General features: G+C 33.4%; 1 protein-coding gene across 3 annotated transcripts in view; it reads left to right on the forward strand.

The window, feature by feature from the left end:
* The window catches only part of LOC126735264 (putative phosphatidate phosphatase), an 82,567-nt gene that overhangs the window by 15,055 nt on the left and 52,252 nt on the right, over positions 1–15,260 (forward strand). For all 3 annotated transcript variants that reach the window (XM_050439214.1, XM_050439212.1, XM_050439213.1), the window contains exon 2: positions 1,476–1,627. In XM_050439214.1, coding sequence (XP_050295171.1) covers positions 1,476–1,627 — 152 coding nt within the window. The remainder of the gene's footprint in view (positions 1–1,475; positions 1,628–15,260) is intronic.

Consider the following 15,260-nt stretch of genomic DNA (forward strand, 5'->3'; position numbering starts at 1 on the left):
CTTAAAAGTATAAAACAAAACTTACTTTTAATAGTTAAAATATATTTTAAATGCCTGGACTTTAATAAAAAATTACTTTAAGGGTCTAAAAGATATGGAAAATTGTTTTTAATTCCTGGACTATATCAAATACACGGACAAAAAGAGGAGTATACTCTTAAAAGCCTGGAAGTTGAAAACACTTTCCAATGCGTAGAAGATATGGAGAATGAAGAAATGCCTCTAAAAGGATGAAACCAAAATGACTTTTAATGTATAACAGATATTTTGAATGCCTGTAATTAAATAAAAAAATACTTCTTATTGGTAATTAGTTTTTCCAATTCCTGGAAAAGCTAAAAACGACATTAAATGTCAAAAAGATACAAAAAGAAAATTTTTCCCAAAAGGCTGGAAATTACGTAAAAAAAATCTAAAATACGAAAAATGACGTTAACTGTCTGGAATAAAAATAATTATAATAGTTAAAAGACATTGACTAAAACCTACTTAAAATGCCTTATATTATTAAAAATGATTGAAAAAAAAACTAAATCACAGCGTAAAAGTCAAAACAGTACTCCAAAAACCTTGAAAACGCAAAAAAGTATTTTCAGTTCCTGGAAGGTATAAAAAATTACTATAAAAGCTTAAAATTACTCAAATCAAATATCTAGAATATAATGGAACATTAGTTCGAAGCTCTACAAGATGTAAGAGAAATTACTTACCGAAAAAATCCGTGAAACATGTAAAATGCCCGGAAGTCAATCGACAGCCGAGTAGACAAACAGTAATTTACCTATTCAAAGAGAAATCTTTGTTTTAATAATCTTGGAAATATAAAGTCAACTTGTACGAATTAATAACATTATTTCGCATGAAATTAATGTCTTCTCTAGTGTCCCTCAGGGTTCACATACGACCTTAAAGTCTATAAAGTTGTCCTTTTAATATCCAACTCTTGCAGTAGGATCTGGATGGTATCGTTTCGTAGTAAGTGGATAATTGAACTTGAATGAAAAATGTTGGATGGTAAATTGTCATTTGTACCACATTGTAATGAAATTCCTAATGGTTGTAAACAAAAAATTAAAATGGAATATATTTACGCGAATATATGTACTGCGTCAAATAATTTCTTTGACATCCCTACCATATAAAAGACCAGCCACTGTGAGTCTTTTAGAATCAGATGAAGTTGTGAAATAATTTCTCTATAAACATTTTTTTTTGGATATAAATTAAAAGCTTAATCTACAAAACCAAATCTCAATCTAGACACACACGTTTTTACACACACCTTATTCACTTACATCACTTTAAATAGGCAAAACACCCTTATAATATGATTTATAAACTGTGACAATGTCTTACAATACACGTTTCACCCCCCGGATTACAAAGAGCATCACACTTTCTATTAAGCCGATACTTTTGTCAGAAGTTTATCGAGCTTACCATAATTTTTAATATATAATATTATTTGGTTTCAGTGGGGTGGCCTATATTGTTCCTGTTTCTCTGGGGCAATCCCTTTCACAGGGGATTCTTTTGCGAGGATGACAGTTTACGCCATCCCTATCACGAGTCGACGGTCCCCAGTTGGACCCTTTACATTACGGGATTTGGGCTGAACGTGATTACGGTAAGTACGTTTCATATTTTTAGCCCTGTGGCCATTTGAACGTGAAATAAGGGTAGTTGTGGGCAGCCTAGACAGCCCATAGCAAGGGTGGCAAAAATTTGAATGAATAGACATCAATCATTTTTGAAAGCCCGTTTAAGCTTATCCTCAAGAAGTCGTTTTACTCTTAAGGTGCCATAAGGCTGTAGTATCAGTAATTTTTGTGTGGAAATTGCAAGAATTCAGAATAGTTTTTCCTTTCTATGTATTATTTTTATTAACAACTTACACAAAAAGTTGTGTCAAATAGCAAACTATCTATGATCGGACAGAACGGTCCCGCGTCATATCGGTTCGAGCCTATTGATAAGGTCGAACGGAAAACTGAACCGTTTAATAGTCTTTTAGCCAGGTTTTATAAGTAATTATAAACTAATAAGTTAATAAATTGGAAAAGTTTCCTTGAATCTTTGACACCCTCGCTCGCTATATGGCCTATCAACATCAATACTAAATGTAAAACATTAACTGGTAACCATAGCAGTAGCTTAAAGCACATCAAATCATATAAATCCTGACACCTCATAATTTATTATCTGTTACACGTTGTGTTCTCATACTTTTAACATAAAACCGTAACTGTCTCTTGGTTAGTTAACGAGTGACTGACTGAGGCGTAGGATGATGAACGATTGGCATCATTTAAGTGTTTCCTATGTGGGTAATTGTAATTCAGGTGGGCAAAGCGGATGGCAGGAGTATAAGTTCTATTTTTTAAATGATTCTGTAAAACTAAAATCCGGAAATTATTTTAAAAAAATAGTTGGTTCAGTAGCTTATATCAGATAAAAATCATATCATTTCTTCCGATTTAAGACTTAAATTGCGCAGGCTTTAGCCAGGTCTTATGGTTTCGGTTAGATCGCACGAAGCACGTTATTAATTTTTATATTGAAAAAGTCAAGGAAACTAGATTTAGAAGGTATATAAGCAGTATTTTGTAAAGGCATTGGACAGATTTTCTTTAAAAATTGGTTTTTCCTGCTGCTGATTACGCACGAAGGAACCATTTATGTAAGTCTTTAGATATGGTCGTAAGGAGAACTGAACGGTTTCAGAATTTTTTTGGCTCAGTTTTAACTAATTTTGACGAAGAAGAAATACTAAATTTTAGTATTTCAAAGGAAAGTCATTTAAACAGTAAATTGGACAACGGATTTTTTACGCCGTTGATTACGCAAGAAGCAACCATCCATGTAAGCCTTTAGCTACGATCGGAGGGAGAACTGAACGGTCTTTTGGCCTATAGTTAACCAATGTTGAGTAGATTAACGGAAAAAAAGTACTAAATTTCAGTATTTCCAAGTAAAATAGATTAAGAAAGTAATTTAAGCACTATTTAGCTAGTAAATTGGCCAATTTTTCTTTAAAAATTGATTTGTCATGCCATTGAATACGCACGAAGCAACCATTCACGTAAACCTTTAGCTATCGTCGTACGGAGAACTGAACGGTCATTTGGTCGTTTGTATCTCGACGAACCCATATCAGCCTATTCCTTGTCAAATAGTCGATGATTATCCTGGAGTTTTTTCAATTTCTTCACATTAACAAGGATACAATAAAACTAAGAATTTGGGTTTATTAAGACATTTTCTAAACACAATTTATATTAAATTGTAAAAAAAAAATCAGGAAAAGATTATTCATAATAATAATTACGTTGATAAGTATTAATGGCTTATTTGTTTCAATAAGGAAGATAGTGGCGCCTAATGAACCATCATTATTAATTTCTTCAAGCTGCTTTCGGTACGGCTCATAAAACAATTTAAAAAAAAAATACGATTTGACATATCAAATAATGATTCATAATGAACTTATTCATTGGTCAATTATGAATTTTGGCCCCTCGTTACGATAATAATGATGCATTACTGCATTACGATAGAGGTCAGTACAGATATTAACATTTATTTCATAAGAATCCTTCATAACGATGACTAATGCGAACAAAAATTAAATGTTAATTAAATTTTCATTTTTAAAAAAAATAATATCACGTAATTGTCCTGTCCCCTGCTACTTGTGGTAAAACAAACATGATAAACTGCGATAATTTCCCTACGTCAATTTCCATACCAGTTATTAAGATAACAGTAAAATATGCATACATTACGTTGGTTCTTTATTCATATAAGGCAGTTACCTCGTTATTTTCCCTATAAACGTCAATCCATATTAGTTGGATGATGAATAATAGTTGCAAAACCATGCAGCAAAACCAATAACTAATCAGCATACTAATCAGTAATGAATGATTCAGTGGACGTATGTTATATTTGCTTTCCAGGGGATTAACTAGATTTAAGATTTATTACAAAACGTGATCAAGATATAAGTGGGGACTAAGATAAATACGTTGATTGCTATTTGCATTAGTTAATATGATGTCTATTAGCTTAGAGGCACTAGGAAAGGGGAGAAGTTTACTGGTTATTCAAACTAACACAAAAGCAACCCTCCATGCATGCATGACATAGAACTGAACGATTTAACACGGAAGAGGTACCTACTTAATATCAGTATTTCTAAGGAAAATAGATTATTCAGCTCATTTAATCAGTATTTGATTAATTTGGTTAAAATGGACAATTTTATTATATACAAAAAATTACTTAGCCTTTATATTAGCCATGAACCAGGAAAATTGGTTTAACGGTCTTTTTGCCATAACCGATAAAACAAAAGATTTCCAAGGAAGAACCATTTGCCTTTGCAGTCATTATCAGTACAGAACTTACGGCGACTGTTTAGCAAAATATCAAATATGAAAAATGGAAAAACTATATTACGTTTTATTTTACGTTTAATAATTTTCTACTTAACGGCTTTCTCACTTTTTCTTTTGAACTTCTACGCCGCTGATTATACTAGCTCCAGGCATGCTTTTAGCTATGGCCGGACTGAGAACTAAACGGTTTAACCGTTTAATAAACAATTTTTATATAGGCCAACTCATATCAGGTTCCTCGGCAACTAATTGTGAGTATTTTAATTAAGTTGTCCTTCTGGATCACCTTTTCTTTAAAGATACTACTTAGTCTTTTCAAGGTCTTGGAACTATTATACGTTTAGTAATTATCTCCTTCAATGACTTTCCCATTTTTTAAGCATCACAAGGAAGACGTGTGTTCAGGAAAATGAATATTAGCAGTCACATCACATATGAGATGAAGAAAATTTGTTGATCTTATATTTAGTAAATAACCCCTTTGAGGATTTAGTTTTTTTTATCTGTTTTCTCTTTTTTTCTTTAAGGCATAGATATCTATTTTTAGGTGTAGGCGCTTTCTAGTAAGCTGCTTATAGACCTGTTTTATTCATTTTTTTTACCAGTGTTTCAAGCTTCTTCTTTTTCTTCTTTTTCTTCTTCTTTAACCCGTAGTTTCTCTTTTTCTAAAGAAATTCGATTAATGCGTATTTTTTATACATTATTTACCACTGGCCAATTTCTTTCTTAAATGCCAAAATACCCATGCAATAACATAAATCATAATGAAATAGTAAATCATAGATAAAGTCTTAATTTAAAGAGAGAACGACGATGCTTCACGGATTCCTCGATTGTCCACCCCTTTGGCTGCTCTCTGAAAGTACTCTTCTCTAGCTTCAATTAATTAATACATTTATATCCGCACCCACAATTTGAGTTGACCAGACCCGTATGTATCTGCTTATCTTCTCTATCACCAATGCAATCTCGGCACTCTTCCTTACTCCTTGAACTTGTTTTTTATTTAATTTCCTCATATCTGACCGTATTTCTGAAGCTTGGGAGGTTTGAAGGCAATAGGCATCGCCATGTTCTTGGTAGAGCTCATATTGCTGGGAATCATTAAGTTGCCAGGGCTAGAAAATAAGATGGTGTCATCTGCAAAGTGTAAATTACATAGATTAAGAGCTTTCCATCGTCAATTTTCATCCTTGAAGCCAAATTCTTTAATTCTCATATGGAAATCAATATCTCCAATCAAGATCAAATAATTGAAATCAACTCAAGCATGTTCCATTATTAAAGCGGTTGGTTCGCTACATATTAAATTCTTAATCTAGGATTGGTTTTGTCATTTGGTTGTTTCGAATGCCCCTAATTGATGAAAGTTTATAGTAAATCTTCTCAATACTACCCATAATCTCTTGAGTAAAAAATGATTAGCTTATACAATCAATAGCTAAAAATAAACTGAAATAATAACAATCTCGTCGTATCAGATAACACTCGTTCTCTTATTTCACATTGCATGTCTTCCTTTGATTTGTTTTGACGTGCTCGATTAAACGTTAGTTGATGGTGGTCATGGATATGGATCGACACGAAGCCAGACTATAATAATACACCGCCGTCTCGTGTAATGCATATTTTTTACATTTTGAATATTTATACAGGAACTAGCTAGTGTTGGCATAACAATGTAAACTCGATTGTTCCGTTCTATTTAGTTTTTTAACATAATTTCGCAGTTTGGTGTCGAAAGTCATAAATTTGTGGTTAATGAACTTGTTATTAAAAATTATTGACCTTAGCTAAAAATAAAATACGATAGCTGATTGTGTTTATGTGAATGTTTATGATAAAAAGAAAAACACAATTTCCAATAGATTCTGGAAGTAGTAGAGAAATAGGTGTACATATTTCTATAAAAAACATTGTAAAATTCAATATTTGTCCCATTTTCAGACCTTCTCGGGCTGAAGCTTGATCAATGATTATGCTAAGATGATGATCATAATCATCATCATCATCATATACCAGCTTAACCTAAACCATTTTGTTCGGTTTTGGGCATCTTGGATCCAGTTTGAAGATATCCTCTTCAAATTGTCCATACAAAGTCCAATTCATGATCCAACGACTATAAAGGTCCAATCTCTTATAGTCAATTATGTAGTTAAGTTAGTGTTTAAGATTTGTTTGGCAAGGCTTCATTGCATTTTCCGCTCTATTACGTACCTACTTCATTAGTATATATAAGACCATTTGTAAGTAGTTTTAGTTTAGTTTTAATCTTTGCCCGAAGATGCTAACATCGTTAGCGAAATACGTGTCGAGAGTAAAAATAAAGAGTTTTGGTTAGTGTTAAAACTGTCTCGTAATTTGCCTTTCTTATGCAAAATAACAGTAGCAGAATTATTTTACATTTGTGGAGTTATTCCTTCATCTAGTAAATGCCTAGATGAAGGAACAACAATGATTTCTAGATTCTCACAAACTAGTAGAATACTTTCATTAATTTAAAATTAAATTAAATATCATAAATTTTGTTTTATTAATATTTATAGTAAGGTAGCTCTGGTCAAACTTACGTATTAACTAAATCATTTTTAGCTGATGAGGATTACAGCAGAAATACTGTGATCATCTGTAAAGAAAAAAAAGTATGTACCACCGTTTTTTAATGTCACCAAACCATTTATATCAAGAGAGAATAGAATGCGACCATAAACAAAATGTTGTCTATTTTTTGGATACGACGCCTTAAATGCCCATATCTTTCAGTTTGTTAAACAATATCATCCGTATTATCTATGGACCGTATTAACGGTTTTTGTTACGTCCAGAAATACATATATGTAGGATGTCCCGAATTGCAGTGGCCAAGCTTTAACAGCGCATTCTGTATTCAGAATGCTTAATTTTCTTAATCAGAATAAATCTAAAAACGCTTCGTTTTCGAAATATAGGGTATTCAAATTTTAAGAGAAAAAAAGCGGTTTAGTCATAAATTTGTTGGTACTTATAATATTTTCAGGAAATTTAGTGCACAGCTTTGCAGTAGATCTGAAATATAAGTTTAATTTTTTATCCATTAGGATCCTTACGTAAACTTCTGGTTCATGTGCATTAATCAGTAGTTTTTTAAGAACGAACTCCAAGTTTCCTAGATTGCCTCTCAGGCAATCCATGGCCACGGATACCAGCTCCAGTTAGAATTTCCTTTAAGTAGTTTGAATATTCTGTAAGAAAATTCTTCATTTAATTCAGAAAGGGATGAGATGAGATAATGCTTTTAGACCTAATCCAAAAAGTAAAACCAATGTGACTTATCGCCATTTCTAACTTCTTTGGCCTCTAATAACTTAAGGTGACGCTCCAGAATCATCAATTCATGAGGATCCTTATGTGAACTTTTGGTTTAGGTCAGTAGGGTAGGGTGGGGCTAGTTGAGCCAGATTTAGAAAAATGAAGGATCATGTTGTTATTATTTAATATAAATAATTAAACATTCTAGGGATTATTGATGTATATATTTGTTTTTAAAAAGCAATTAATAAGTTTAACGAAATATTGTTTTATTTAGGTAAAAATAACTGCAATATGGCTGGGTACAGTTGATTCAACTTAAAACACACAAACTAAACTAGCATAATGGCTGGTTAAGCCAGTTTTCTGATGAAAAATAAAAATCTAATTTTAGAAATACTCAAAAAATTTATTACCAAAACTAAATTAAACATTTTGGAAATTAAAAACTAATCGCTCTTGCAGTTTATACACATATAATAATATATACTAGTATCCGGAGTACACCTTAAATGAGCCCATTTTTTGTAATTGGAACACTGTATCCATTCTTCACCCGGAACACGATCTGTAAATGCTGCTAGGCACATCAGACATAAACATTCATCATCTTCAGACTCAGATGATGGCAATGGGGAAAAAGATTTCTTATTTATTTTATGATGTTTTATGTTCTTGGAAAACTTGTTTTCTTTTTCTCGAGCAACGGCTCCTAGACTCTTTCCATCGTCTGAATGTGAAGAAGTAATATTGGACCGTCGTTCTTTAGTTTTCAATAGTGTATTACCTAAGTAAGACAGATCGGTTAAAATAGCTTTTTTAGCAGCTTCTTTCTTCTTTTTGTCTACTTTACGAGAACTTTTCATTTTCCTTTTGCTTTGTTCTTCAGCAAGTGCTTCTTTTTCTGGCGTGTCTGTCAAAATCGCGCAAGCTCTCTTCTTTCTCTGGTTTTGTGTTTTTCTTGGTCTTGCCTTAGGCAAAGGCCACAAGCTTTCAGGTGAAAAATATTGTAGTAAATTAATAGTTTAAAACCATAATAAAATTAATATGCTTTCAAGCCCCTATAATTATTTTAAGTTATAAGTATATTTTTCCCTTTAGGTTAAAAACTCAAAAAACCATTTTTATCGACGCATTCTCTTGACGAAAACCGTCTCCTACCTCATCAAATAATCCCCAATTTTCGGAATCACAGTTCATTATCCACTCAACAAAAAAACCCTCAGCTAATTTACAAACGTGCAATTTTTAATAAATTTCCATTCCTCGATACTTGTTTGCTCTGCCACCATTATAATTTTAATACCTGCAGCGGCAAATGCCCGGCATATTCGCAGCAGATGCTGTAGTAATTCTTTTTTTTCCAACCGAGATTATCGTACGTTTCGAGACGACTACGCCATGGCTAAATGTATATTTCCTCTGGCAGAAACATCCTGCGCCTTTAACCATGCAAAAGCTGATTACCAGAGACGTTATACAGTACAGAAAAAAAAGGACACCCATACTTACGGCTTACGTGAACTGTAAGCAGACAGGGGAAAATAAGTATGAAGAACGAATCGCATTCCGTGTGTTAAGATGTGAAACATCTTTCAAGGGATTGTATGTAATTAATGTCAAGATTTACACGTGAAACAGGTTCAACGGTAACAGCAACAGAAAAGCTTAATGAGAAATTTTAATATTTTTTACATGAGTTGGGCATGTTTGCAAACTTGTCGAGTTTTCATAACCATCTGAGCTTTACTGTTTGTCATATATCCTAAGAGTTCCTCCTACATGTATGGCCTATACTGCATTTGGACCATACAGTGGTTAGAATGAAGCAATAGAGGTCAGTTTCAGTTGAAGATTCAAAATTTTGAATTTTAATCTTGAAGAGTAAAGCAAGACAGTATTATTATTATAGGTTAGGTATATTGGGAACTTCTGTAAAAGCAAGTAAGGCCTAAACTGCTTTTAACCATTTAAAATTATTGATCACTTAAAGCTTAATTTTAACCTTAAATAGGTTTCTTATTGCATTTCCTTACTTATAAGATTACCTTTTGCGAATATTCTATTTATACTTATGTTCAGATTATATTTTACGTAAAAAGAAGTCAAGGTTTTCAAGTTTTACACCGGTATTTACCGTTACGATCAATGCCAATAAGTTTAACGTTTCGTCTGTAAATACTGATAAGTAAGTAGGTGCTTATCAAGCTTCTGGTTTTATGTTTTAAAACTGCCATATTGCATGATAACAGAGACAAAACTGTTTTATAATTAAAAAAAGTAAAAAAGATAATGGTGAGACTTGAATTTGTAACCGCCTTTATATATTTTAGTAATAAAAATTTAATCTCCTACCTGAGTTGACGTACAAAAAGTCCCAAAAGTATAATCACACCGGCCAAATTTATTTCAGATTCTGTAATATGTTACCTGATGATTGTGGTGACAAAGACACTCTTTCATCGTCCGTCTTGCCCTCCTTTTTTCAGGCAATAGCGTGTCTTTGATGTCTCATTTCTAAATTTAGGATTTTGAGAATCTGACCATTTCACAAAAGTGTAAAAACACGGCTTTAAAAGACTTTTAAAATGATAAGTGGAATTTCATCCAACGCCGTTTATTTACTGTTGAAACAGGTAGGACTTCCTATTTTCACGGGCTGTAACTCGTATTCCGGCCTTTGGGAATGTAAGAATCAGAACCCAAGCCGGTGCTTCTTGTATTCAAACAAAATTGGCCAATCTACCAATCGATCTTGGGATCTATTCAGCAATTTTAACCTATTCAGCTCGTGGAAGATATCCTTGGAAATCACATTCTCTTTGAGCTGCGCTGAGCCCGATAAGCCAGTCTACAGGAACCCCATTAACACCGATTGGGATCTCTTTCCCCTCTTTGTATACCCTTCTGGCAGACACTGAGATTGTAGTTGATAAACTAACTTGTCGCGGCATTCGAGGATAACTGTCTACTTTGTTGCCAGCTCTAAGAATACTTCATGGAACAACACGTAAAGCTCAAGGCTCTCTACTGACTGGGAGGCGTGTGACACAGCTCAAAGGCAGCACAAAAAGGTACTTCAGGACTCTAAAGGTAAAGTACTATGGCGATGATGTTGTGAGTACACTGATGCTAAAATGAGGTCGCTGTCACTACCAGATGAAGGCTTTACGACTAATGAAAGAGAGTCCTGGAATTACTATCCTGTGACAACTAATCCTGCCCTAATCGCACCCACTTTTCAGGCTCCAAGCCGCCCCCCCATATAGCACGAGAATCCTGGGATGAGAATCATCTGCGAAATGGGAAAATGGGCAATCATTTTACGCAGTAATTTTTTTTCTTTTTTAATCTCCGGGTGTGGATCCATCCATCTCTTTCAATGTGGGTTAGACATAGTTAGACTGGGCTATATCCCAGAGCAATAACGAGAGGTGAAAGCCACTTCTTACCTTAAATCTTAACGACCAGTCAGATTGATCAGTTTTCTGCTAAAGATAATGGAATGGGCTAATTGATCGATACTTAAAATATTCTACCTGGCCCTACATCTTGTGAGAAAGGTAAAGGACGGCATGAGAAATAAAAAGGAATGTCTGTGATTATACTGGACTCTAAACTCTATCAGCACTATCCTGGAGATATCTGAATCAAAAAGGCCACCTGAGGCTATCCTTCACTCATTAAATCTTAAAATTATCGTTAAACCTTTTCTCAATAAGGACCGGTGAGACTGGTCATTCTAAAATCTGAACGCATTCTGATGGGAAGTGACTATGTGGTATCTGCCACTGCCGCCAATTAGGGCTTTGTGACCTATATGGCGAGTATAGAAGCTAATAAGTTAGCATTAGTAAACAGGGGGATCACCTGGTGTACAGAAAACTCCAAAATTAAGGACAGGCTTTCTGCATCAGTGAGGACTATTCGCAGGGATCTTCGTCTTTCTTTAGTTAAACTCTTCAACTTATACTCTGAATCTTGGTGTTTTGTTTGTCTTATAGTGGACTGTATGTAAGGCCTGGTTCGACTACTCTAACGTTAATAACGCCAAATAAATACTTAAACTTTAATTTAATAACATTTAAAATTACAAGGGTCAAAGTAATACATGCGAGAGAACATAAAATTAGGTTATGAAATACGTAAATAAAAATAAATATAGTACCGACCGAAGTGCAGACTCACACGCTAGTGCTCTCACACTGCTAAAAACGACGAACGAAACGATGTCGAAATACCTGCGCGCGCGCCGCGTTTTCCGCTCACTAGTCGAGTACACAGTTCGCCAGGTTGCCAATAGTTTTTTAAGGTCTGTAATCGCAAGAACTAAACACATGGTACTCAAGATCCCTATAGTGGTGTCTTTCATTTCTTTATCAAGATCTTTTTATTATTCTTAGCCAGGGCAATATTTTAAAACAAAAAAAAAATTTGGATGAACCATATTCTGTACTAAAAAATCTGTACTAGAAAACTTCTTATTAAATGACGTCATTTTCAAAACATTGCTATGTCGAAAACTCTCCGATATGTCAATTTTTCAGAAGGATCTTCGGCAGTGTTGCCATATTTGGAAAAGTCCTCGATTCGCCTGCGGATCATGCAACAAAATCTAAGATGAGAGGAAGGCATAAGTTACTATAAAGTGCTTGTATAAAAAATCGACATTGCAATAAAATTAATATTAAGTATTAAAAATTTAATATTTATATTTTATTTATTTAATATAGTAATAACGTAAAAATATTTTATATAAAAGTGATTAGCCCGTAACAATACCATAGCATATTTTCAATATTTATGTCCATAAGTAAATAGGAGCATAGGAAAATCATAATCATATACAATCATCCATCAGTCATCCATATACAACATAAAATTTCGTTTTTTTTTTATAAAAAAATGGCTCATCCAAAAATTTTTTTGTTTTAATGTAATAGGTTTATAAGGTAAGCTTACATACCAAAAAAAGCTAAAATTCATTAGGTGGTAAATTGCTTTATCTTTATTGTATTTAGGAGGTGTGTTCAGAATATAAAGGAAATTTTTAAATTTCGCGCGTTGGAAGTGTTGAATTGTCAATTTTTTTTGTAATATTGGTACACATGTCCCTAAGGTATGATAAAATTTTCAGCTAGATTCATTGTTTATTTTGTCTGAGGCAGCTGCTAAGGCTAACCTTACAAGACTAACACGTCTAAACCTGTTTTTATGAGCTCGGCGATTTTAGTTTGTTAAAAAAAATGGATCAAAGAATTTATATCAAATTTTGCGTAAAAAATTAAATAAAGTGTATGAAAGGGTAGGAAATGTTAATAAAGGCGTACGGTTAGTCTAAAATAAGTAAAACAAGAGTGATATAAGCGTTGCCAAAATGCTGTACATGCGGTACATATAGTGCCCAAAAGCAGCGGCGAATGGAAGTTGCTCAGGAGTGTCAGCCAACGACGATGCAGAGTTACTGAAACGTATTATAACAGGTGAAGAAACATGGATTTATGGATGTGACGTCGAATCTAAGGCTTAATCGTCCCTGTGGAGGCATTCTGGATCACCCAGACCGAAAAAGTACGGTCGAACGTGAAGGTTATGCTCACTATGTTCTTCGATTTTAATGGCATTTTACGAATTCGTGCCACGAGGTCAAACGGTCAATAAGGAATACCACCTACGAGTTCAACGCCGTTTATTTCAAGCAATCGGAAAAAAATGCTAGGATTTGTGGCAAAACAATTAATGGCTCTTGCACCACGATAATGCACTTGCCTATACTTCATTGCTTGTACGTGAATTTTTGGCCAGAAACAATACTGCAACGATGATCAACCTTCATATTTGTCAAGCATGGCTCCGTGAGACTTTTTTACATTTCCAAAAATAAGGAGATTCTTAAAGGGTCATCTTTACAGGCATCGTAGTAGAAAACACGATTTTTTAGACATTTTATATTGTAGTTATGGTTTACAGAGAACATAAGCAATAATGCTTGTTTGGATATTTGTATACATTTTAACAAAGCCCGAAATTTTAGCACTTCTGTACTGCAGATGGCCACTTCTGACCATAAAGCAGTGGAGATTAAAATTTATTATTATTTTTTACTTTTACAAAAATTAAATAAATTTTTGTAAAAGTAAAAAATGTAAACAACCTTTACCAGAACTTGAATAACTCTGATTAATTTTTTCTAAATTGTGACTGATTTCCCGAAGATAAATGTCAACTTGCCATAAACAAGTTAATGTATTTCTATGATAATAGTTTTCCTTTAAAAAAGTTAAAATCTTTACCCAAAAATGTAGTAAACTGGTTTAACTCCAACTTTGCAAAAATGAGAGAAATACTTACATTTTCTACATAAAATAGATATTCATAGAAATAAGTTCCACAGGAGTACAGAAAAGCTATAAACATCTCAAAAAAATCCGCAAATACAAACTTTATTTAAAATTCTGATAATAGAGCTTAGGCGGCATGGCAAGTAGTAAATCAGTATAGAAACATTAAAAATAAACCAGAAACACTAACAAATATTTCAGCAGAGAGTTTTAATAATTTTTTTACAAATATAGCTGACGATTTTCTATTAAACATAAACAAAACACGTAGCTCCTTCGCACTATCTCCAACTCTTAAATATTCAATTCCTCGTGATGCTTTTGAATTTGGGGAAGTTAGCTTCATCAAAGTCAGGGATGCTATTGATAGTCTAAAATCTAAAAATTCCAGAGACATTTACGGCTTTAACACAGTTCTGTTAAAAAAATTAACAAACACCTTAATAAAACCACTTACATAATTAAGCAATTCCTGCATAAGAGAAGGGAACACCTGAAGTGCTTTCTTAAATCATATTAATCCACAAGGGGGACTTAAGCAACTATAGACCTATTTGATTAGTGCCTGCCGTATCAAAAATATTTGATCTTTTGCTTAAAAACCAAATTTACTCCTATTTTGAAAACAACAAACTTTTTACCAATAAACAATTTGACCTTGAGGCAACAAAGGTCTATAGTTGTAGAACTTCTCTCTATGATGGAGTATGGAGGCTTTGAAGATGGTGCCTTTATATGTGCAATTCTGTATAACCTCTCCAAGGCCTTCGATTGTATATTACATGAAATTTTATTTTCAAAGTTAAAGCACTACGGACTTGATGGGCTTAAGCTATTGAATAGTTACCTGAACGAAAGAGTGCAATAAACCTTCTCTGGAGGTAACAAATCAAGCTCGTTAATAGTCAAACATGGGATTCTACAGGGGTCTATTCTAGGCTCTCTTCTTTTTTTTAATATATATAAATGATATCGAAACATCTGTTGACAATAAGTTAGTTCTCTTTGCTGATGACACAACTACTCTGGAAGGAATCAAATTCAATTGCGGTCCAACACGAATAAATTGTGTTTGCATACTATTAAAACTGAGAAAATGGTTTTTAGTCTCAAGGAGGTTTATGTGGAATATAAAGCAGGTGAACTCGATGCACAGTCTGCAGGGCTTTTGGGTATATATTTTGATAGAACAGTAGTATTTGATGTATATGTTAACCAAATCTCCAGC

This window comes from Anthonomus grandis, chromosome 4, assembly GCF_022605725.1.
Source record: "Anthonomus grandis grandis chromosome 4, icAntGran1.3, whole genome shotgun sequence".
Taxonomy (NCBI): domain Eukaryota; kingdom Metazoa; phylum Arthropoda; class Insecta; order Coleoptera; family Curculionidae; genus Anthonomus; species Anthonomus grandis.